The sequence below is a fragment of the Petaurus breviceps genome, unplaced genomic scaffold (assembly GCF_028583685.1).
Source record: "Petaurus breviceps papuanus isolate PSGF00001 unplaced genomic scaffold, PetGlider_PUasm1.0 91041, whole genome shotgun sequence".
NCBI classification, from domain to species: domain Eukaryota; kingdom Metazoa; phylum Chordata; class Mammalia; order Diprotodontia; family Petauridae; genus Petaurus; species Petaurus breviceps.
Window position 1 is genome coordinate 28,757,069 of NW_027187400.1, and position 24,876 is coordinate 28,781,944.

The following is a 24,876-nucleotide window of genomic DNA, read 5'->3' on the forward strand; positions in this document are numbered from 1 at the left end:
CCCAGGAGAAGTTCCAGAGGGTCTGACAGGGAGGCCGACTTTTTACTCCTGTGGAATACCAAGTGGTTCATGTGTGGCTTGTTTTCTTTTGTAAGAGAACTGGAGAAGCAGAGAGAGAGCACAGCCACCGACATCCTGCAGAAGAAACAGGAGGCAGAATCTGCTGTGAGTGCCATAGGACCAGGCCCCAAGGCCCAGCGTGCACTTGGTCACAGAAGAGCACTTCCCCTGCCTTGTCATTGTGAGCAGTGGGGAGCCCGACTCGGACTCTTCACAGGATTGTTTTTAATGTTTCGATAATTAGCTTTCCTATGCCCCATCTCCCACCATTGCCAGTGACCCCTCCTGATTTCTTCCTTATGACAAGAGTTAAAACTTGTTTGGCCAGTTGACTGTATCTGACTGTAACCCATAGTCTTCCCCTGTCCTAGGAAGGAAGATGTCTCTCTTTTCTGGAATACTCTTCTTGGGGACTATGACTGACCTTGCGATTAGTCCATTTGGTTGACTTTTAGCACCATGTTTATCTATTGTAGCATTGTAGTCACCATGTACACTTTTCCTGACTCTGCTTTCTTCATCCTAGATCATTCCATATATCTCCTCAGGCTTCTCTGACTTCACATTCATCGTGTCTTCTCTGTGTCCTTTTACATTAGGAATACCACTCTCATTGGCTGATGAGCCTCAAATAGTAGTCTCCACTGTCGAGAATTGATGGTAACAGGAATGATTTAAAAGCTGGGCACACTGTTCCCTCTCCCTTCAGGAGCTCGTGGGAATCTGTCATTAAAGGGAGGATGGCCCCTAGGGTACTCCTCTAGAGGCATTCTAGGCTTCTCCATACTCAGCCCTCAGGAGCTCTATGGAAGGCCACTTCACTTTCCCCTGGCCTAAATCTGAATTAACCCTAAGCTTGTCACATAGGTCAAGAAGCTCTCCTCCCTGTTCAGGGCAGTCCCATTCCTGGAGCTCTGTACTGAGGTTCCCAGCTTGGACTTGTTTGTGGCTGGCTCTTCCTCCTTCCTTTCCCCAACCATGTTTTCCTCACTCCTTATTTTGGTTTTTTCTCTGTGGTGGGACCCAGTGAAAGCTCTGACTTCCAACATCTTGGTTCATTGGCAGGTTCGGTTGATGCAGGAATCTGTGCGAAGAATAATCGAGGCTGAAGAATCTAGAATGGGTAAAAGCACTGTCAGCTTCACTGGGTCAAGGGGGCTCAGGGTTCTGGAGGGAAGCAAAGCCTTCTTGAGTATCAGAGCATAAAGGGGGGGAGAGGGGCGCGCAAGGGCACCAACTCTGTACTCCTCAGGACTGATCATCCTGAACGCCTGGTATGGCAAGTTTGTCAACGACAAGAGCAGGAAGAATGAGAAGGTGAAGGTGATCGATGTGACTGTCCCCCTGCAGTGCCTGGTGAAAGATTCCAAACTCATCCTCACAGAAGCCTCCAAGGTACCAGCCTTGCTGTGCCCACAGCATGGGGGAGGCAGCAGGCCTGACTGACTGGGCATTGTTAAATTCCCTCCCAGAGCCCGTGTTGGGATTTCTGCGTGTCCCTCAGCCACAGCATCTGTATAGTAAATAAGTATGTAAATAGGTTTGATGATACCAACCTTCCAGAACTGAGAGCTTCCTTGAGGAAGGACTTGAATCTCTGGTTTTTGTTTCACTTTTCCATTTGGTAGAGATGGTGCTGTGAAGACACAGGCTTGTAGCTTGAGAAGGAAAGGACCTGTGTTGGGATTGGAAGCCTAGGGCTGAAGATGGAGGTTTAGAGCCAGTGGTTGTGTTTTCTGGAGGCCTGTCTTCTAAGGATAATTTTTTATCCTGCTGCATAAGTGCTGATGCTGTGTCTTGTTATAGGTACCCTGGTCAGCCTCCCGGCCACACCTCAGGGGAATTTGCAGGGCTGCCTCATGGTATCTCCCCATGTTTCTCATCACAGGCTGGGCTTCCTGGGTTCTATGACCCATGTGTGGGTGAAGAGAAGAGCCTAAAGGTGCTTTACCAGTTTCGAGGCGTGTTGCACCAAGTGATGGCATCAGACAAAGAAGCTCTTCGGATACCAAAGCAATGTAAGTCGTCCTGCCACCCCCTCCCCCCATCCTCTAGTGGTGGCTGCTTTGGGACTTAAGCCACAGTCTGTCCTCTAGGCACCCCACATAGAGCTAGGAAGCCATGTTCTTGCCTTTGGTGACAACTGGGCTAAGAACCCCCGCTGTACTAGCCTGTGGGGCTCCAGACAGACTCCCTTCTTTGTTATGCCACTACTCTGCATATAACAATGAGTGTGACACTTCCCTCTCAGCCCTGAGCCAATCTTTCCTCCTGCAGCTCACAGGATCGATACAGATGGATAAACCTCGTGGGAAAACAAGGGGTCAGTACCTGAGTCACGAAGAAGCTGCAAAACCTCTTTTCCTGGGAGTCTGAAAGTTTGGAAACACATGAAACAGAAACCTACAGATGTTTTTATTTTGTATTATTCCTGTAGAGGGTCATTTACCAATTATGTGAAGGGACACATGAACACCCCAGCTTTCATGGGTACTGTAGTACTAAGGCAATACTGCCCTTGACTAGAACCACAAAGCTGACAGATGTCTGTTTCCTCAAGGAGCCATGGACACAGAGCATGGCTCTGCTGGGAAGAGGGCCCCTGGGGCCCAGAGCCCTGTGTCCTTCTAGCAAATTCTCCAGCATCTGAGCTGACAGTGGCCTACCAGCCCCAAATTTCAGGGTTCTTTCATGAGGTGTATATGGAACATTGTACCCTCCCCCTTACTAATGGGAGCTTCTTGCAAACCAATGGAAAACACAGGCCATGGTGTGGTCCTGATGGTGGAGTGAGTGAGTGTCCATTCGAGCTTCCTCCCGACAATCTTCTGGTCTTATGATTACTGAAAAGGGGCTTTGGAGACGGGTCTGAATTGACTGAATGCTTGTAACCTGAGAACAACTAAAGTGTCTGGAAGACATCTCTGCCTTTCCCACTGCGTTTGTCTTTATAATTACCACTAAAACTGGGATCCCTAGGCCCAGGACTTGGCTTTCTCCCAATGTAATTAGTTTTACCTGCCTCCTCCAAACATTGCATGGAAAACCATGGATCCTTCCCATGTTTTCACCCATCTGGCTGAGAACTGGGACCACTGCCCACTTACTGGACAAGGAGAAGGCCACAGGGAGACAAGGGAGAAATGTTAGCTTGATTGGGGGAGAAAACTGGCCAAAGTTCTAGAGGGGTGCCAGATGGGGTGAGTGCATAAAAACTGCCCTCGAGGGCTTCTGGTAGGAGTGAGCAGGGTAGGGCTCCTTCCAGGGCCCTCCCAAACCTCGGGGATACCCAGCAGGCACATCCTCCTCACTTAAGATTGAGTGAGGATGACTCCCTCCCTTTGGGTGGTGTGGTTCTACTCTAGAAGTTCTTGACCTGCTTGTTCTGTGGAGGCAGAAGATGTTAGGAACCAGGATCTACTTGAATAGTCTTCCAAGTTACCTGTAGTAGTCAGTCCAATGAGCCAATAGGCCTGTGGTCTTGGCTGTGGAATCAACCTTGTTCCTGTACTCCTCAGAGAGTTGTGTGGCTCTTTCCCAAGCGCAATCACGTGGCCAGTGCAGGAGAGCAGCAGGGGCCTAGCCTTCTGGCCCCCCACAGCTATTAGAATCAAGCTCTCCGTGCCTGGGTTTTGGCATAAGAGTAATCAGTCATGATCCCTCCCCCAAATTTTTACAAAACAGTTCAGGTTGTCTAATTCTGTAACATCCATGCCCATTTTTACAATGTTTCCCAGACCTGAAGCTAAGAATACAAATTGTGCAATAAACTTTGCTGAATGACTCTTTGACCTAAAGCGGCCCATTGTCCCCTTTGCTGCAAATGGTTCTTACAGGTACCAATTTTCTTCACTTTGTTTGAAGCTGGTTGTACAGAAGGCACTGTATTGTCAGTAATAAACCCTTTCTGAAAGCTGGAGCTAGGACTCGTTTTTCAAAAGCACAACCATGGAAAGGGGCGGTGGTTTCACTGAAGGCTCCTTCCAGATTTATTTTACCCCTCCTCTGACTGACCCACGTTGTCCCACCCGTGCTTAGCCGGCAGATCTCTGCCTCCTCTGGCCTCCCACAAGGCTATATTGCACAGAGGGCACTGATGCTGACACAAAGCACAGCATAGACAGAAGGAAGAGGCCATCACCATGTTGTATACCACACTGGTCCCATGGGGCAATCAATGTGCTGGGGGTTTTTAATAAACAAAATATTTCTGTCTGAGGTATCTGCCCTGTCCACTGCTTTATAAGGTATAAAGTGAAACTGAGGTTTTTTCCATGTCCACAATAGCCTGGATTCCTATTTAGGAAAGGATGGAAACCTGCAGAGTCCTTGGGGGAGGCACAGGCACACCCTTTCAGACTAGGAACACAAGTCTAGTCTGTACCACTTTACAATATGACACTGGCAAACCCAACGTGGACAGAGCTCTATGTGTCTGCTTGGGCAAGACGGGACTCGCCCCTGGGGCAGCCTCAGAAAATGCCATTCTCTGGATCTGTCCATGCTTTCCCAAGGAGACCTACCTGGTTTTCTCTTCCACCATCGCAGAATTAAAGCACACTGTTAGCTCCTCATGCATTCATTAATCCTAAGGGGATTTTTGCCTCATTGTGTCAAATATGCAGTAGCAGCAAGAAAACAAACACTGGAATGGAGTCACACAGTGTGTGTTTGAGACCTTTCTAACCCAACATGGCAGCGAGTGAGTTTTTTACCTCCACTTACTTTAGTACCCCAACACTCCTTTCCTTTTCCACATTCTGGGCTGCTAGTCTCTTTCCAAAGTACTGAAAATAACTTGCTGGTCACTGGGGCCCGAGCTACGGAGCAGAGCCCTGGACAAGCTATGGGCCGCCATCCATCTTCCTGAGGAGGGAGCTCCGCGACTTAGGCTACAGGTCGCTCCTCTTCCCTCTGTAGGACTTTCTGTCGCCTCTTCTCCTCCTGGAGAGCCTGAAGGCGGCTGGACATCCTTCTCATCACCACCCTCTGCATCTTGAGCCTCCTGCGGAGCCGTTCATTTTCCTTCAGGGTGAGCACGAGTTTTTTTTTTAAAGCATCTAAGTCCAGGAGGGCATAGCTATGATCTGATGCTGGGAGGGGAAGTGAACCTCTCTGCCCCGGGGGACTAGTGAGTAGGAGGTGGGATGAGATTTCTTCTGTCCTGTAAGAAGAGACCTAGGAACAAACGTAGACCAAGGGTGAGCTATCAAGGGGGGAATGCCCATCCCTGCTTCCCTGGCACACATCTGCCCTTTCTTGGTTTTAGAGAGTGGGCATTGCTTGTAAGATACCCTGGCAGGTGTTTGGCACCCTCACAAACTCAGCTGAGAGTGCCTAGAAACCAAGTGCATCTGCTATTTATGCTGAAAATAATAAACATGGTATAGTCATGGGCAAACTCATTCAAATCCTGGCTCTCCCAGAGAGGGCATTTTGGGGAGACTGCTCTGTTCTTTCTGGCTTCCATCTTGGTAAGAAACATTTCTTCCATACCATTATTTTAAAAATACAGAGAATGAACAACTAAGTATTTCCTTTCTCTTTTCAACTAGAAGAGCCATAACCCAATACCCTACCTCTTTTTCAGGAGCCTCAGCATCTGGGGATAGCTGGTGCTTGTCAAGCGGAAGTTCCATCTTTCTTCCTGGGGTATATTCCCCAGCCCCTGCATCTGAGAAGTCCTAAAAAGTCGCAGTGGAAAATTAGAATCAAAGCCCTTCTGGGTCCCCCATTAAGCAGCTCCTTATAGCCCCTGCACCTCCATACCATTCCCAAATCAACCCTTTTCATACTGGTCTTTTCTTGGGGAAAGTGGGGTTATGAAAATCAGTCAGGTAGCCTGTCACATTTTTATATCATGACTTGAACAACCAACGCTTTCTACACAAAACAGAAATGTACAAGTCAGAAGCAACCAAAACTTGTAACCAGTTAAGAATGATGGACAAGAAGTGAAAAGATATAATCGTGACATCACAGGACTCGTCGTAAAGCAAACACCGTGTCCTGGCAGAGAGGAGGTGGGACAACAGGTACAGAATGAGGAATCCACCTGTTACATGGGCCAACACTTGGCTGGTTTTGCTTTACTTTTGTTATAAGGGACAGATCTATCATTGTGAGAGGGAAGGGGATGTCAGTGGAAAGTGACAGATGTAAAAAAAAAAGCAATAAAATGCTTTTTTTTAAGAAAAAGGTATGAAAAACCTCTGTCTTCTGCTCTCCTTTATCATTTCTTTAAATTTGTCATTTGAAAGTTCTTAGTTCATAAAGTAGCCCTTTCTGTAAGGAAATTTCCCAGGCTGCAGACGTGCTGCCCATCCCACCTACCACCTCAAAGCCAACCAGCATTTGTTACAAGCATTCATCACTCCGGGCCAGGCAAGGGGGTACAAAGGAGGAGAAAATTAATCCCTGTTCTAAGCACGTGTTCTACCTTTAGAACACAAGCAAATAAGACACAGGAGATCGATGCAGAAGAGGTGGAAGGTCACCTCCGAGGGAAAAGTCTCCTTCACAAGGTGAGGTCTGGTCTAAGCCTTGTAGGAGGCCAGGAAATCTAAGAGGTGGAGAGGAGGAGGAGGAGGAGGGAAGGGCCTTCTGGCATGGGGGACGCCAAGGGCAGAAGGAGGGGTTGGGAGATGGATCATCTTGTTAGAGAAATCACAGGAGGCCGGTGTGGCCAGGGTTTTTCCAAAGGCAGTTGGGTCAGCTCAGACATTACATAATAAGCCACGCTGCATACAGCTTTGAGATTTACCTGCCCCGGCTGTGCCTGCGCATCAGTCCTCTGGCCAGCAGGGTCTGTGTTCTCCCTAACCAGCTGCAGGGGGACAAAAACACAAGACAATGGTTTTAACAGGACCTGTCTTCCACCCAGGGCACAATGTTCTCCAACAAACAGAAAGACGTGGCCTCACCCCTGGTCCCAGAGGGAGCTTCCCTATCTGGGGAGATGTCCCTAAACTAACCCACCAACCTGACCAGTGATTGTCTTCAAACAGTATTCACCCCAAGTTTGGCGGAAGAGACAGCAGCAGCTACATTACACGAGACCATCCTCAGAAATGGAAGGGTATTCAGACATATCATCAGTTTCCCTCTAACAGCAGAGGCGATTAACACTTGGTTTGTCTAAATAATGTTATCTGTCAAAGGAGGAGCAATGGGAGGAACTGATATTTTGGATTTGAGTCTCACCAGCACAGGAGACTTGTTACTAATGTAGAAATGACAGGAGCCCTGGTGGGCCTGAAGGGGACTTGTGTAGAAGAGAGGTAAATGACCACTCCAGAATTTGAATTTGTTATGAAGAAGAGGAAATGCAAGGGGGGGGGGGGCATGTGTGTTATCGAATTTAGAATCCAATGACCTGTATTCTAACCCCACTCACTGGCTATGTTACTTTGGGAAAGTTACCTCTGTGGGCCTCAGTCTCCCCATCTGTAAAATGAGAGGGTTGGACTAAATGCCCCGTGAGGTTCCTTTCCTATATCTATGATCAGGGATAATCTGACAGACTAGATTTGGGAAGAGCAAATTTCAACAAAAATATATATAAGATCCAATGGACTCAAATGTGATGGACTGAGTCTGTCAAAAAGAGATGGGAATGATGACTAATGGGAAAGTGTTTACTATGAATGCGTAAGCAGACCCTGTATCTGACTGCACGCTGTCTTGGGGAGGGAGAGAAAATTTGGAACTCAAAATCTTATGGAAGTGAATGCTGAAAACTAAAAATAGATTATTTAAAAAGAGATGGGAAATGCTCAGAAATGAAATTCTAGAAACACAAAGAAAAACAATTCCAATGATTCATCTGTGCATTTATGAAAAAACTTCTTGAGGTGATTGGTGTTTTTGGAACAGAAAGCTACTGGGGTAACAAATTCTATACATCTAATACAAGGCATGCAGGGAAATGCAATAAACATCTCAGGAGTCTGAACTCCACTCATCTGAAACTGCCAAAGATCTGGAGATGTGGGCTGGAGTGGGCTTGTGTATCACGTGTAGAAAGCGGGTGTGTTTAGTGTAAAGTGAATTATTCAGCCTGCTTGCGACAGAAGCTCACATTTAAGAACATCTTAACGTCTGTAGACAATTTTAAGGTTTATAATGGTTAAGGAGCAGTTCGAATGGTTCTAATTTCCAAATAATTCTAATTTCCTGGTTTAAAAAAAAGACTAAAATCTGACTCCGTATTCCCCATCAGCAGCGTCACTGTATACGCCAGCAAGCAAAAAAACAGCCTTTCTTTAAAAAGACTTCACGGTCTTTTTTCCCCACCCCCACCTCTCCACACAAACACCCCCACCCCAACGGCTCGAGGAAGGCAAATTAATGAAGTTTTATGGTGTTCTCTTGATTAATAATTTAGGCCAACGTGTGTAGCACTTTATAAGGTTAGCAAAGCGCTCTACAAATAACTGTCTCATTTGAACCTCACAACAATCCTGGGAAGTGGGTACTATTATTATACAGATGAAGAAATGGGCAGACAGAGGGTAAGTGGCTTGCCCACGGTGTCTTACTCCAGGCTCACTGCACCACCTGGCTAGCTGCCTCTAAAGCTCATTACTCTTCCAACCTTCAGGCAGCCAGTATGCCGGGATTCCATGGTCAAGTCTACACCCACCCTCACTCTTCTCTTTCATTATGGGAGGGGTCTCAACAGGTCCCCTTCAAAGCCTTCCTATCTTCAGGCTGATGATTCCTCCTTGGTCATCTGGGTGTTTTTCCTGGGTGAGGGGGCCACAGTCACAGCAGGAGGGAGTAGCCCGGGGCTGGTCCTGGGGTCAGGAACATTTGGATTCCCACCCCATCGCTCACACTCCATGTGGCACATGCCCTCATCACTGGGGGCTTTCACATATTCATGGGACTGCTCAGTCTTTCTGAGACCAGAGTAGGCACAGCCAGGCCTTCCTTGGCCTAAAGGAGGCCTGAGGCTCCTGCTTGTCCCACAAAAAGGTCAGAGGCCAGGGAGACACTGCAGAGTCTCTCTAATAGCATCTTGCTGCAAGATATGCATTACTTCTGAAGTGACCCCTACCTAATTACAGGTTCTTATGACAACCAAAGGTCCTCCATTTACTGCATGGCCACACTGCTCACTGTGCCTCTGGCGCCCTCCTCACACAAGCAGGGCATCCCCAGGAATTCCCACTCGCTACCTGGGCAGAGTCCTGGAAAGCAAATACTGTGGGCACCGCATTCTGCTTTAGGTTCTTGCGGTTGCCGAAGGCGCTGAAGCAGTCGGGCTTGAAATGCTCCGAGCAGATGACCGTGTGCTGCTTGGGCTTGAAATCACCTCGGCCGATGTTCAGCACCCATTCCTTCAGCAGCTCTGGGCGGCTGAAAGGGAACCTGGGCAAGGCAATGAAGGAAAGGAGAGAAAAGCCAGGCCTTAGAAACACGGGGCTTCAGTGTTCACTGCACAGCTGATATCCTATCTGATAGGTTTGAAAGCTTAAGCCACATGCAATTTTTTCAAGCCAACATTCTGGAGTCATCCTAAATAATGAACCCAAAACACTAGGGGAGGTCTAAAAACCTAAGTGAAAAGTGTTTCTGAATCTATATGTGTGTGAAAGTCTCCAAGAAAGCTTAAAAAAACACATTCCCTAAATCTCCAACAGTCCATTACACTTCTCACACTAATTTTACCATCAATGCCTGAAATATATTGAGAGAATCCTTGAATACTGGGGCAGGCCAAGGAGGCCTTGGGTCACTGGATCCTTGGATCACAGGATCACAGATTTACAGCTGGGAGAGTCCTTAGGCATCACCTAACCCTCTTCTTACAGATGATGATAATTCAGAGCAAATCAGATGTAAGGGCATTTTTTTTCACAAGTAACAAATTAAGTTCATCAACAAACATTATGAATAGGAAACACACAACCGTGGAGTGGGTAGGTGGCACAGTGAATAGAGCACTGGCCCTGGAATCAGGAGGACCTGAGTTCACTTTGTTCGCTGAGTTGATAGCTTAATATTTACTCGCCATGTGGCCTTGGGCAAGTCACTTAACACCAATTGCCCTGCCCTCCCCCCCTTCAAAAAGCAAAAACAAACAAAAAAACAAAACAAAACAAAAAAACACACAACCTGATGCCAGACATATAGATACAAAAATTAAACAGTCCCTGCCTGCCCTCAAGAGTTTACAATCTACCCAAAGTAAGTAAATACAAAGTCTATGGAGTAATTTCAGGAGGGAGAATGTGCTGGTAACTAGGGGTAAGGGGAACAGGGAGGAGTGAGAGAGGGGGAGGTCAGGAAGGGTCTCAGGTGGGTGGAGGTCCTTGAGATGTGCTGGGGGAAGGGAGGGCATTCTAGACAGGGGGAACCACTTGTGAATGTGGGTGGAGGCCAAAGACAGGATAGCAGACTCCCAAGTCCAGTGTGACTGGAATGGATCCTGCATTAAGGGAAGTAGCAGGAAATAAATGTGGAAAAGTAAAAGAGAGGCAGATTTTAGAGGGCCTTAGATACCAGGCTGAGGACTCCTAGAAGGAATAGGAAGCTGACACCAAAGATTTTTTTTAGCAGGGAAGGTAACATGGTCAAATCTGTTTGGGGAATAGTAATTTAGATGGAGGGAATAGAAACAAGGCTTCCGCTGGGCTCCGGTTCCCACCACCTCCAATTCATGTAAAAGGTGACTGAACAAACTTTGGAGCTACAGAATACACAAAATGACACAGAGAAGCTAATCTCCTGCTGAGGACAGACCAGCAGGCCGGCAGGAATCGGCCAGTGCAGCACTCTGGGAGACGAGCCCAGCCACTTGCAGGCCGAGGTTTTAGCCTCAAGGAGGGCCTGACCAGCCGCCTGCTGGAGGAACTCCAGGTCACCAGGAGCTGTGGCGGTTCCCAGAATTATCAACCCACAGATGCTAAGGACAACGTGAGAGGTCAGTGCAGTGTGGACTTTGGGATCCAGTAGTTCGGGAGTACAGTTGGCCTTTATCCCCTGGAGCGAGAAGCCGCTGAGGCACCCCCGCCATGCTCCACCCACCATGTGGCAGCTTCAGCTCCTGGCCTGCATAAAATGCTTGCAGACTGTAGGGGGACCAAGTGACCAGTCTGAGGGGTAATCGCTCTTGCTTTAACCTGCTTGGATCTGGATCTAGGGTGGAAGTCCTAGGGTGTGTGACCAGCTTGCCAGAGCATGTGAAGGCTTCAGAGAGGGCACCCAACTAATACCTCTGGCAGCTGAGAAAACCCCAGTTATTGGGACAAAGCTCCCCTGTCTGGTGGCAGAGTCCTACTGTGGCAAAAAGCCCAAAAGTCAAGTAATTGAGTGGCAACATGAGCAGGAAAAGGAAGCAAACCAAGCAGAGCAATCCAACTTTACACTCCTATTTTGGGGACAAAAAGGATCAAAACGTGGAACAGGAGGAAGACAGTGAAGTCAGAATTCCTGCACCAAAAGCTTCCAAGAAAAATATGAGCTGGTTACAGGCCATAGAGGACCTTAAGAAGCAGATAAGAGAAGTGGAGGAAAAATTGGGAAGAGAAATGAGAATGATGCAAGAAAATTATGAAATTAGAGTCAACAACCTGACTGAAGAAAATAACCCCTTAAAAAAAAAGACTAACTCAAATGGCAAAAGAGGCTCAAAAAGGCAATGAGAAGAAGAATGCCTTAAAAAGCTGAATTTGCCAAATGGAAAAAGAATCTCAAAAGCTCAATGAGGAGAATCATTGCTTCAGAATTAGATTGGAGCAAACAGAAACTAGTGACTTTATGAGAAATCAAGATACTATTAAACAGATCTAAACAAATGAAGAAATAGAAGGCAATGTGAAATATCTCATTGGGAAAAACCACTGACCTGGAAAATAGATCCAGGAGAGATCACTTAAAAATTATTGGACTACCTGAAAGCCATGATCAAAAAAAGAACCTAGAAATCTTCCTTCAAGAAATTCTTGAGGAAAATTGCCCTGATGTTTTAGAACCAAAGGGCAAAATAGAGGTTGAAAGAATCCACCGATCACCTCCTGAAAAAGGTCCCCCAAAGAAAACTCCTAGGAATATTATAGCCAGGTTCCAGAATTCCCAGATCAAGGAGAGAATATTACAAGCAGCCAGGAAGAAACAATTTCAATATTGTGGAAACACAATCAGGATAACCCAGGATCTGGCAGCTTCTACACCGAGGGATCGAAGGGCCTAGAATATGATATCCCGGAGGCCCAAGGAGCTGGGATTAAAACCAAGAGTCACCTACCCAGCAAAACTGAGTATCATGTTTCAAGGGAAAATATGGTCATTCAGTGGAATAAAGGACTTTCAAGCATTCTTGATGAAAAAATCAGAGCTGAATAGAAAATTTGACATTCAGATACAAGAAGCAAGAAAAGCATGAGAAGGTAAACAGGGAAAAGAAATCATAAGGAACTTATCAAATTTGAACTATTTACATCCCTACATGGAAAAAACAATAATTGTAACTTATGAAACTTTTCTCAGTATAAGAATAATTGAAGGGAATAGAAATGTGTGTGTGTGTATGTCTATATAGGAGGGTATATGGGCATATGAATACATATGTGAATGTGTATCTATATATATATATATATATATATATATATGTTTACAGGCATACATAGATAGAAGGCACAGGACCAATTTAATGGGAAAGGATGATACTTAAAAGGTGAAATTAAGAGGTGAGAGAGGAATATAATGAGAGAAGATGGGGAGAGACAGAATGGGGTAAACTATCTCATATAGAAGAGGCAAGGGAAAATGGTTACAATGAAGGGGAAGAACGGGAAAGCAAAAGGGAATGGATCAGTCTTACTCTCATTGAATTTGGCTCAGGGAGGGAATGACATACACACTAAATAGGGTCTCTCACCCTACAGGAGAGTAGGGGGAAGGGGATGAGAGAGGGGATGATGGAAGGGAGGGCAGGCTCAGGGGGAAGGAAGTTGGAAGCACCCACTTTTGAAAAGGGATGGGATCAAAGTAGAGAATAGAACAAGTGGGAGGTGGGATAGGAGGGAGGGAAATATAGTCAGTCTTTTACAATATATCCAATATGAAATGTTTTACATAGCTACACATGTACAACCTATACTGAACTGCTTAACTTCCCAGTAAGGGTGGGTGACAAGGGACAAAGGGAATGAATCTGGAATTCAAGGTTTTAAAATCAAATGTTTAAAAAATATATATATATGTATATATACTATTATCAATATATTATTTTACATGTAACTGGGAAATAAGATATACAGGCACTGGGGCATAGAGATCCACCATGTCCTATTGGAAAGTCAGAGGAGGTATGGGAGAAGATATGGGAGAGAGCAGATTGGAGGAGGGGATATCCAGTGGGATCGCTATTTTCGGGTGGTGGGTAGGGGAAAAACGGAGAAAATTTGTAAACTAGATGTAAACTAGAAGTTAATTAAGCATTTGAATAAAAAATAAATAAAAATAAAAAATTAATTTAGATGGAGGTTGCATCAGAGAGAAGAGAAATTACATGCAGAGATAAGGAACAAGGGTCTGAAGTATGGCAGAGGCTGTGTGAGTGGAAAAGGGGGCAGATAGGAGAAATGTTGGTATCTGGGTGTGGGGCATGGCTGAGGCTGATGTCAAGGCGGTGAATCTGAGTGTCTCTGAAGTGAGGCGCTTCTGGCAAACAAATGGAGAAGGTTGGAGAAGGAATGGGTTGAGGGAGAAATAAAATCTTTTCCAGTTTGGACACACTGAATCTGAGATGCCTACAGATCATCCAGATGGAAGTGGCCAGTAAGCAGGTGTTAATGACAGAGGATGGGACGGGATGGATACTTCTGGGAATCACTGCATAGAGATGATCCTTGAACTCATAGGACATTTACTTTTTGTGAAGGAAGAGAATACAGAGGGGGGCTAGGTGGTGCAGTGAATAGAGCAGTGGCCCTGGAGTCAGGAGGACCTGAATTCAAAGCTGGCCTCAGGCACTTAACACTTACTAGCTGTGTGACCTTGGGCAAGTCACTTAACCCCAATTGCCTTGCTTTCCCCCCTCCAAAATAAATAAATAAATGGAGGGGTTAGCTATGGGGGAAAAAAAGCCCATCAGAGATTGGAACAAAGAGAAAACAAGGAATAATGAATGGGGGTTTTGATGTGGGGGGGGGCGGGTAATGGAGAAGAGAACTAAACTATTTCACAAGGGAAAGCTTCTATTTTCTTAATAAGGTCTGCTGAGGGCCAAGAGGAAGATGGTAGAGCAGGTCTGAAGAGGGAGGTCTGGAATAACCACTGTCGAATAGGGTAGAGTCAACCAGGAGAAAAGGAAAAGATGCTATGCAGTTTAGAGGGCCCAGGGGGTGCAGTGGATAAAGTGCCAGGCCTGGAATCAGGAAGACCTGAGTTCAAATTCAACCTCAGACACTGTGCGACTCTGGGCAAGTCACTTCACCCAGTTTGTGCTCCCCCCCCCCCAAATAAAAGGTAGAAGAGACTGTGAAAGGAATGGAGATGAATAGGGATGACAGGACTGGAAGAGATAAGAGAGAAGGGTTTTTTTATATGCAGATAATTTCAAGTTTACTATTTTCCAGAGGAAACTATGTTCTCAGAAAACCCATCATTCACATGGCAAGACAGATGGAAAGAAATCTGGGAAACGCTTCCATCCCCTGTAACAAACCTTCCAATCAGAGCCCGACCCCACTCCCTGGGCAGTCCAGGCTTCCTCCAGCCTCCATGCCTTTTCTCATACTAACCAGCACCCAGAATGCCCACCAGAAAATTCCCCCCCCCTTTTTTTGGAGGGCAATTGGGGTTAAGTGACTTGCCCAAGGTCACACGGCTAGTTTTGTGTTAAGTGTCTGAGGCTGGATTTGAACTCAAGTCCTCCTGACTCCAGGGCCAGTGCTCTATTTACTGTGCCACCTTACGCCACCTAGCCTCCCTATCCACCAGCAAAAATCTTTACCCCATCCTCCACATTCCTAAGTGCCTGCCTCTCCCAGGAAGCCTCAAGAACCTCCCTGATGACTCCAGGATCATTCTGGGGCACCTCTTAGTGCCCTTATCAAGTTCACTGTCAGGCTGGTTCTAATCTCCATTGCAGGAAAGATGGGTGGTGTGTGCACACAGACGAGCGTTCGTGCACATGTGCACACACACACACACACACATACCAGTGCATATCAGGAGCCCCTGCTCCTGCTTTAGGGTCTGTGCAATCAATGCTATGTTTGCAAACACAGAGAAACAAAAAGACACGTACAGACAGGCTGGGAGAGTGCACGTTTTTCCAAGAGGCAACATTATCTAGTAAAAAGAACACAGGGTCCCTAGAGTTGGGCCTTCCCTTCTGTCTTTTTGAGACATACTTGCCCAAACATCTGGCCTAGATGAGCTCCAAGATTCCAGTCTATGGTCTAAGCCAAGGCGTCTTAACCCTTTTCTGGATCACTGACCCACTCTGAGAGTCTGGTGAAACCAAAATAATGTCTTCTCAGAATATTTTGATTTTCCTTTAAATTCATAGTTTAAGAAAATGCTAAATTAGGGGCAGCTAGGTGGTGCAGTGAATAGAGCACCGGCCCTGGAGTCAAGAGGACCAGAGTTCAAATCTGGCCTCAGACATTTAACACAAAAAGTAGCTGTGTGACTTTGGGCAAGTCACTTAACCCTAAAGAAAAAAAAGAAAAGAAAAAAAAAAGGAAATGCTAAATTTCAGTTGGAGATTAGTAAAAATAAGAGTGCATTTTCTTTTCTCCCATCCAAGTTCTCAGATTCTCTCTCATTTATGTTAAGAACTCCTGATCTAGGCTCTCCGACACTACTTTCTAGAGAGGCTCTGCTTCCAGATCTTCCTCTCCTCTCCACAATGGCCAAAAAAATCATCCCCACTGAAACAGAGAGATGCATTGAGTCCATGATAGCTGTTTTCCAGAAGTATGCTGGCCGGGAGATAACTAACAACCCAAACATCCTTTCCAAGACTGAGTTCCTTTCCTTCATGAACACAGAGCTGGCTTCCTTCACACAGAACCAGAAGGATGCGAGTGTTCTGGACCGAATGATGAAGAAACTGGACCTCAACTGTGACAGGCAGTTAGACTTTCAAGAATTCCTTAATCTAATTGGAGGTTTGGCACAGGCTTGCCATGCCTCCTTCACAACAGCTGGCCCGCCCATGAAGAAAATATGAATGGGCCTCCCAGTCAATTTTCCAAATCCATCCTTCTTCCAAAACAGCAAATGTGTACCCATTCCTCAGTCACACACTGAACCGTAAGAAACCAAGGGTACAATACAGAGCCACTCCTTGTAGCAATAAAACATGATTAAAAAAAAAAACTGATCTAACCACAGTTCTGGAGGGCTTATGACAATATGTGCTACCCATACCCACACAGATGGTACACATACATATACATCCGATCTATATGTGTATCACATGACATACCTATGGATATGTATACATACACATGTGTGTGCATTTTTTAAAGGTGATTTTTGACAGGGCCTATATGGGAATTTGTTTTGCTTGACTGTACATGTTTGTAACAGGTTTCCTTTTTTTTTTTTCGCTTTCTCAAAAGGGTTCTGGCATCAAGGTGGGAGAGAAAAAATGTGAACTTGAATATTAAAATAAAAATAAACTGAATTTTTAAAAAAGATCTGGTCTAAGCTCTCTGTGTAGGAACAGAATTTATGGAGCCTGAAACCATGTGACTTGGCACTTAATTATATTCCTGTGGTGTTATTATTCTCTAATTATTTTAATACATATTATGTGTGATGCCCCTCTTATCTCCTCAGCCAGACTGTAAACCCCTAGAAGGCACCTGCCAACTTCTTTCACAGTCCTAATAAGACTTAGCTGGGCACACTGCCCAGCCTGGGGCTGAGAACAATGGCTCCAAATAAATAATTAGAGGATTGAGGGTTGGGTCATCATTTGGTCCAATCCCCTCATTTTACAAGAGAGGAAAATGTGTCCCAGAGAAATGAAGGGCTTTACCCAGGGTGACCCAGACAGTAAGTGGCAAGAATTCAAACCCGGGTCTTGTGATACACCCAACCCTGTACCCTTGTTGGGGACAGTCAATCTTCTCCATTATGGGTATATTTTATGCAGGCTACCAAGCGCCGTCCAGACAGAGCTCTCTGCTGTAGGGCAATGGGCAGTGTGTCTGTACAGACGTGCCAGCCTGGGTCAGGTGTGGCACATCAGGAGAACCTGCTATATCCTCTGCAAATGGCCTGTTTGCAAACACAGATGGAGAACCAAAACCTGAATAATACAGAAAGAACACACAGATGTAATGAGCAAAAGACAGGCGGAAAGCAAGAGAGAGAGGCCGAGAGAGAAAAGACTGATGCCATGTGGGGCAGCGATGCAGAGGACAGACACATACGGAGGGATGGACAGGCTTACACACACACACACACACACACACACACACACACAGAGACACGGCCAGAGGCGGGAGAAGCAGGTCTACAGTCACAAGGAGGTCAGAAACCATTCTTAAGCTTCTCCTGTGTGCCAGGCAAACAGTCCCTGCACTCAGCAAGGTTACAATCTGGTGGGGGGAAACATGCAAGGAGATATACAGTAAATACAAAAGTAAACAGAAAGTGACTGGGGGGCATGGAAAAGAAATAGCAGGGGCCACTAGGTGGCGCAGTGGATACAACACTGGCCCTGGAGTCAGGAGACCCTGAATTCCAAATCAATTTCAGAAACTTGATAATGACTAACTGTGTGACCCTGGGCAAGTCACTTAACCTGACTACCTTAGCAAAAAAAAAAAAAGGGAATAGAAATAGCACTTGAGGCATCCTGTTCTGGAGAAAGTGGTGGAGCTGAAGGGGATTAGAGAAGGGGGACATCCTGTGAAAAGACATAAAGACATGAGATGTAATATCCTTCAGGAAGGAAAGCAAGAAGGGCAGCTGTGCCAGACCACAAAGGGCATAAATGAGAATAATCCGAAATAAGTCTGGAAAGGAAGGTGGTGGCCATATTGTAAATAAATGTGCCCACATTAATGTGTCTGTTTCCCAAATACGTTAGGATCTGTGTTTGATCCTAAAAAAATGGGGAGTCACAACGTGGTCAAACCTATGCCTTAGAAATACCACTTTGACAGGTGGGTAAATGAATGAGTTTAAAGAGGGACTGCTGTATCAGTGCTCCCAAAGTGGGGCGGCTAGGTGGTGCAGTGAATAGAGTGCAGGCCCTGGAGTCAGGAAGATCTGAGTTCAAATTCAGACGCTGACACTTAACACTTACTAGCTGTGTGACCTTCGGCAAGTCACTTAATTCCAACTTCCCTGCATTCCCCTCTCCAAAAAGCGAAAAAAAAAAATAAAAAAATAGTACCCCAAGGAGGTGAAGAGGGCCTGAACAAAGATGGGGTGGCCCCATGAGTGGAGAAAAGGGGATAGATGAAAACCCAAATTTTCCTGGTACAATCAACACCAGAAAGGAATTTGGATTTATACAAAGTAATTGCAATGTCCATACTCTTTAGCCCAGAGATTAAATCCACAGACACCAAAATATTTATAGCAGCCCTTTTTGTGGTAGCAAAGAACTTGAAACAAGGTAGATGCCCATCAGTTGGGGAATGGCTAAATACACCAAGATATACGGATGTAATAGAATATGACAGTGCCTTAAGATAGGATGGATTCCATGAATATGGAAAAGCACCCAGAGACTTACATGAACATAGGCAGAGGCAAGAAAACAATCTACAATAAGACTGTGACAATGGTGAAAGAAATTTTCAAAATTGAATATTGTGAATTTACATTGAACTGAATATAATGGAATTGAATATTATGAATTTACAAAGAACAAACTTGGAGCTAAGGAAAGGGGAAAAGAAAAGGAAATGGGGAGGAAAGGGGGAGGGGGAAGGGAAGGGGAGGGGAGGGAAGGGAAGAGATGGAAGGGGAAGGGCTACAGGTGTGGAATATCGAATAGAACAGAGATTTTTTTTTTTGATGTATCAATCAATCTTTCTGATTTTTTTCTCTTTCTTTTAAGAAAATATTCTCTGTTAACAGTGGTTTTCTAGGAGAAAGAAAAGATGCAGAGGGGAGCAGAAGTGCTGGGGAAACAAAAAGACTGACAATTATTTTTTTTTAAGATATTAGGGGGTGAAATCCACAAGACTCGGCAGCTGGATGGACCTGCCGGGCGCGGGAGAAAGGGGAGTTTCAGGTTTACTGGGAGGTTGGGAGAAACGGAAACGGGGAAATTAGGCAGACATAGATAGACAGACAGACAGCGCAGGACGACCCCGGCAGGGGCTCAGCCTCCACCGCCTCGGTAGAAGGCTTGGTGGGCGGGGCCTCAGGCCGCGGAGGGGGCGCCCGGGCGCGGGATGCGGGCACGCGCCCCCGGGAATCTGGAAGTTCAAACACGCGCATGCGTGTGTGCGACTGGACGCCTCCGTGTATGGGTGCTTCCGTGTGTGTGTGTGTGTGTGTGTGTGTGTGTGTGTGTGTGTGTGTGTGTGTGTGTGTGTGTGTGTGTGTGTGTGTGTGCGTGTGTGTGTGTGTGTGTGTGTGTGTGTGTGTGTGTGTGTGTGTGTGTGTGTGTGGGTGTGTGTGTGTGTGTGTGTGTGTGTGTGTGTGTGTGTGTGTGTCTGCGTGTGCGTCTGCCGGCCCGGACCGGCTTCCGAGAAGGGTCCGGGGTGGGGGCTCTCCAAGGCCCCCGCCCTCTCCCACGCGCCCCGCCCCGCCCCCTCCTCACCGGTGGAAGGTGAGCTGCTTCCTGCGGCTGCTGTAGCGGTTGCAGCACTGCCGGGCCGCGCACGACTTGGGCATCTCCTACCGCCGCCTTCGCTTCCCTCCCACGGCTGCCGGCTGCCCTCAACAAAGATGGCGGCGGCGGGGACCGTGGGGGGGCGGGGAGCGCGCGACCTCGGCGGGGGAGGGGAAAAGAGCGGAGAGCGCGCAGCCTCTGGGGAGGCGGGGGAGGGGGAGCCCTAGGGCGTTCGCAGCCGCCGCTCCAGCTAGGGGCGGGGCGGCGGGGGGGGACCCGGCTGGAGCCGGGCTGCGCAGACCCAGGGCACCGCGCCTCGGGGGCGGGCCCCGAGCTCGGGAAAAGTCTGGGCCACGGCCCCCTTTGCTTGGCCTTCAGCGTCCCTCCTTTTCCCGTCCTAGTCACTTTTGGGGGGGAAATCCTCCTCCTCCTTCCCCTCTCTCTCCCTCCTCCCCCCTCTTGCTCCCCCTCTTCCTCCTCCCTTTTCCTCCTCTCCTCCCCCCTTTCTCCTCCTCCTTTTTTCCTCCTTCTTTTCATTTTCCTTCTCTTCCTTCTCCTCTCCTCCCCTCTTTCTCCTCCTCCTTTTTTCCTCCTCCTTTCCATTTTCCTCTCCTTCACTTCCTCCTCTCATTCCTCCCCCCTCCTCGGTCTCTTCCTCCCCCCTTCCTCATCCCTCTCTCCCTTTTCCTCCTCCTTTTCTTACTCGTTTCCTCCCCTTCTCTCACCCGCCCCTTCTCCAGATCCTTTAAGCAAATGCTAATTTCCGCCTTCACTCACCTGTGTTTGCCAGCACCTGGTGCTTTTTTTTTAGCATTTGCAAACCAGTAGCACTTGCTTCCAGTAACGTTTTTGTGGTTCCCTAGAAGGAACCCTGGATTCGAGTCTGAAGTTTGGAGTTCAATCCCCATCCCAGCTGCTTATGACCTGGGAGGTGCCTTGGGCAAATAGCTTCTCTCTGGGCCTTGGTTTCCTCTGCCTGTAAAGTGAGAAGGTTGTATTCAGGGGTCTCTCAGGCCCCTTCCAGCTCTGAATCTGTGACCCTAGGAATTCAGCTCCACATACTTGGACGAAGCAGCTTTCCTGAAAGATGGCAGAACGTACTTAGAGCAGCACAGGGAAGTCAAGGGTAGAAGACAGCAGCAGGAGAGATGGAGAGGAGCAGAGGTGAATAAGGAGAAATGGGGACCTAGACCACTCAGCCTTGAATAAAGGAAGAGGAGCCAGACTCAGGACCTACTGGCCTTTTCTCTTTTCTGCAGGGAGATGCATTGGATTTGGTGGCCAAATCCAGTGACCTTTCTTCTATCCTCATTCCCCTTGACCTGCAGCCTTTGACACTGTTGACCGCCCTCTTCTTCATACTCGTGTCTCTAGGTTTTCAGGACTTCTCTCTCTCCTTCTACTCATCTGACTGCCCCTTCTCTGTCTCCTTTGCCATGACCCCCTCTCCAGATCATGTCCCCTAGGGACCATAGGGCTCTGTCCTGGGCCCTCTTCTCTCTCTGTCTTGTTTCACTTGGTGATCTCATCATCCATCGCCCATGAATTTAATTACCATCTCTATGTGGACAGTTCTCAGCTCTCCTATCCCAGTCTTTCTGCTGGCCCCCAGTCTTGCTTCTCCCACTGCCTTTCCCACGTCTTGAACTGAATGTCCAGTACACATCTTAAATTCAAACACTTCCAAAGCAGAACTCATTAACTTTCCTCCTAAACCCTCCCTCTCCCTCCTAACTTCTCTATTACTGTAGAAGGCAACACATCCCCCCACTCCCAACCTGGGAGTCAGCCTGGATTCCTCACTCTCTCTCACTGCACCCCCAGATCCAAGCTGTTGCCAAGACCTGTAGATCTCACCTCTGTAACTTCTCCCTTCAATGTCACCGTTGCTACATCTCTCCAGTGTATCCCTTTCTCTCCTGATAACCTGCACCACCTTGATGCAGACCCTTATCACCTCACACCTGGATTACTGCAGTAACTGCAGGGGGACAGGGGGTCTGGCTGCCTCCTCTCCTGTCCATCACCCATGAGGCCACTAAATCTGGGTCCAACCATGTCATCCCCCTACTAAACCCCAGTGACCCCCTAACGCCTCCAGGAGCAAAAAAAAAAAAACGCTCTTTTTGGCCTTCAAAGCCCTTCATAACCCAGCCCCTCCTACCTTTCCAGTCTTCTTACATGGCACTCCCCAACACAATTTCTTTGATCCAGTGACACTGGCCTCCTGGCTGTTCCAGGAACAAAACACTCCATCTCTGACTCCAGGCATTTTCTCCAGCTGTCCTCCAAGCCTGGAATGCTCTCCCTCCTCATTTCGACTCCTGGCTTCCTTTAATTCTCAACTAAAATCTCTTTGCAGGAAGCCTTCCTCAACCTTTCTTAATTCTCGTGCCTTCCCTCTGCTAATTACTTCCTATGTATCCTGTGTAGTGCTTGTGTTTACATTCTGTGTGCTTCCATCGGGCTGGGGCTGTCTTTTACTTCTTCTTGTATCTCTGGCTATTAGCACCTAGTAAGTATTTAACAAATGTTTAACGATTGGTTGATTGATAGTGCTGGATTTGGAATGGGGGACCCAGAGTCAGATCCTGACTTTGTGTGACCTTGGACAAGTGACTTAACCTCTCCTGGCCTGTTTTCTCTCTTGTAATGGGAGAGCCTCATAGATTTAAAGCTGAAAGGGACCTGGGAGACTGTCTAATCCAAATCCCTCATTTTACAGGGAAGGGAACAAAATAAGCATGTATTACATACCTGCTATGTCTCAGGCACTATGCTAATTGTGTTGCAAATATCTCCTGTGAAATAGGTACCATTATCCCCATTTTACATTTGAGGAAACTGAGGCAGAGGTTAAGTGACTTGTCCAGGGTCACACAGCTAGTAAGTGTCTGAGACTGGATTTTGAGTCTTCCAGGTGAAGTGCTCTGTCCACTGTGCCTCCTAGCTGCCTCAGAAGTTTGCAGAGGAGTAAACTGAGGCCCAAAGAGACCCAAGGTCCCTCTCAGCTCTGATCTTCTGAAGTTAGCCATCTCCTTCTTGTTCTCAATTATAAAATTAGGGGCTTTGATTTGCTTTCTTGGTGGAGGATGGAGCATGATACCACCTGTTAAATGAGATTTTTAATTCAAATACAGAATTGGGTCAAAGCTGCCTCAATCCCTTGGTTAAAGGAAGTCAGAAGCTTCTTAGTTGGACATAGTTTGGGGCCACAATCATAATAAATCCAAAGAGCACTTATTAAACACCTCAGATAGGCAAAACACTGTGATAGGTCCTGGGGTACAGAGACCAAAAAAAAATCCCTAAATTCCTAAAACCAGTCCCTCTCCTCAGGGAGCTTGCACTCTCTTCCCTCTTTTTCTAATTTTTAGTGTCTATTCCAAGGAAAGGAGGCACTTTTCCTCCAGGCTGCAGAAATGAACTAGGGCTTGCTTGGACTGGTAATGAATGACTTTAAAAGTATTAGTTCCTTACTAGATTCCCCAGGGCCATTTTCCAGGTCTACCTTCCTCAGAAAGCCTTTCCTGATTCCCCTCACTGCTGGGGCTTTGCCCCCCACCTACCCAGCTACCTGGGTATGTTTTGTAAATATACTTACCCTTCCCAAAGTGAATGCAAGCTCCTTCCGGGCAGGGAAGGTTTCTTGTTCATTTTGTATACTGCCTGGAACAGTACTATAGGCCCTTTATAAATGAGGGTTGATTGATTGACAGTAGGTACTTAAAAATTCTGTGTTGAATTGCTTTGCAGAGCTAGATTGACCCCCTAGTATGGGGGTGGGGAAGGTCAACAGCTGTACTCTTCTTCCCCAGGAGAGCACATTCCTGTCTCGAGTAGGATGGGCTCAGTTCCTAGTACACCCTCTTAGCCCCACAGCCACACAGCCCTTCTTTGTTGGTCTGGGGAAGCTTCTAAAATGCCAGGCCAGGTGGTCTGTCAGTTGAGATGGGGAGAAATCCTCCTGCTCTATCTAGCCTTCAGTCTATGGTAGGAGAGCAGCCAGGTGATTCATTGAAATTGTCCTCAAAAAGCTAACCCTTACTGACATCCTTTACCTTCAGTACCAGAACCTCGAATCAAGACCCCCACCTTCCCCTCCACAGCCCTGGCCTGGCCTCTCACCTGCACCCCCTTTCCAGCCACACACATCAAGTCCTTCGGACAATGGTGACCTCCCCAAACTTATTCCTAAACGATTAACATACTTTCACTCCCATCCCCATGATTCTGAACCCCCAGTAGCCTTTGTTCAAACCCTGTCCTCCATCCACCACTGACTGCCCTTGTTTTCATTCCCCATAAACCCAAATACCCCTCCCCGCCTCTCCCTCAGGTCCCCCTCTGAGATGTTCATGGCTTCTCTATAATAAATACCTGCTCCCTGAGTAACAGACTGGTTTTCAGCCTCAGCCTCTCTCTCCCTTTCTCACTCCCTTGGAGGATACAGCTTCCCAGACTACCCTTTCCAGTGCTGGCTCATTCCCCCAGGTCAGTGATCGTGGTAGGGAAGTTGGATTATACCTTCTGATCCTTGGCCACTTTGAGTATCTTCCTCTATACCACCATGTTCAAGTAACCTCTCCTCCTTTGAGGGTCACTCAATCCCTATTTATCCACACACCCCCACACACACAAGAAGATACTGGGAGCTGTTTTCCACAGACCTCCAGGATACGCTCCTTCCTTCTTCAATAAGGTCAGTGACTAGTTCACAATCTTTTCCTTCCTTTTTTCATACTAGGGTACTTCAACATATCTATTGATATTCCTATCACCCTAACCCCCCCAATTCCAATTTACTCATTTGCCTGCTTCTCTAACCCCACCATGGCCACACAGAGAAGAGCATAATTCTGATCTTGCCATCAACCACAAATATTCACCAATTCCGAAATTACTTTACCTGATCAGAATCTGTTGTGATTCCACCTCTCCATTTGCTTGGCAACTAGCCATGACCTCCAGTCCCCCTCCCACCCCTCAGTTCTTTCCCAGGTCATCACCTGCACTGGCTACACTCCCTTTCCCTGCCCATTCTT

At 47.0% G+C, this 24,876-nt stretch overlaps 2 protein-coding genes across 4 annotated transcripts in view; one reads left to right on the plus strand and one right to left on the minus strand.

The window, feature by feature from the left end:
• The window catches only part of DNAJC11 (DnaJ heat shock protein family (Hsp40) member C11), a 74,420-nt gene extending 68,750 nt beyond the window's left edge, over positions 1-5,670 (plus strand). Inside the window, exons 12-17 of one of the 2 annotated variants that reach the window (XR_011166565.1) lie at positions 96-165; positions 1,126-1,183; positions 1,313-1,455; positions 1,949-2,078; positions 4,981-5,092; positions 5,651-5,670. Coding sequence is in view for 1 of the 2 variants with exons in the window: in XM_069078710.1 (XP_068934811.1) it covers positions 96-165; positions 1,126-1,183; positions 1,313-1,455; positions 1,949-2,078; positions 2,338-2,363 (427 nt within the window). In the remaining variant the exon portion in view is untranslated. Of the gene's footprint in view, positions 1-95; positions 166-1,125; positions 1,184-1,312; positions 1,456-1,948; positions 2,079-2,337; positions 3,978-4,980; positions 5,093-5,650 lie in introns of those variants that run through there. The other variant, XM_069078710.1, reaches the window with a different exon arrangement.
• Positions 4,206-19,956, minus strand: THAP3 (THAP domain containing 3). 2 transcript variants are annotated; one of them, XM_069078712.1, is made up of 5 exons: positions 19,820-19,956; positions 9,243-9,435; positions 6,824-6,886; positions 5,640-5,744; positions 4,206-5,238 (listed from the first exon to the last, which is right to left on the minus strand). In XM_069078712.1, the coding sequence occupies exons 1-5, from the start codon at positions 19,891-19,893 to the stop codon at positions 4,948-4,950; spliced, it is 726 nt and encodes a 241-aa protein (XP_068934813.1). In that variant the 5' UTR covers positions 19,894-19,956; the 3' UTR covers positions 4,206-4,947. The 2 variants fall into 2 exon arrangements, with proteins under 2 accessions (XP_068934813.1, XP_068934812.1); XM_069078711.1 differs by having other exon boundaries at positions 9,240-9,435.
• Between the last annotated feature and the right edge of the window lie 4,920 nt (positions 19,957-24,876).

What these genes read in the sequence shown, in the direction of transcription:
- THAP3 (XM_069078711.1), bottom strand. Translation starts at nt 19,893, where the DNA reads ATGCCCAAGTCGTGCGCGGCCCGGCAGTGCTGCAACCGCTACAGCAGC. An exon ending in CGCAGGCACAGCCGGGGCAG is followed by an intron (nt 5,745 to 6,823) that starts GTAAATCTCAAA and finishes GCGACTTTTTAG; the next exon opens with GACTTCTCAGATGCAGGGGC. An exon ending in CTGAGGCTCCTGAAAAAGAG is followed by an intron (nt 5,239 to 5,639) that starts GTAGGGTATTGG and finishes GTTTGTTCCTAG; the next exon opens with GTCTCTTCTTACAGGACAGA.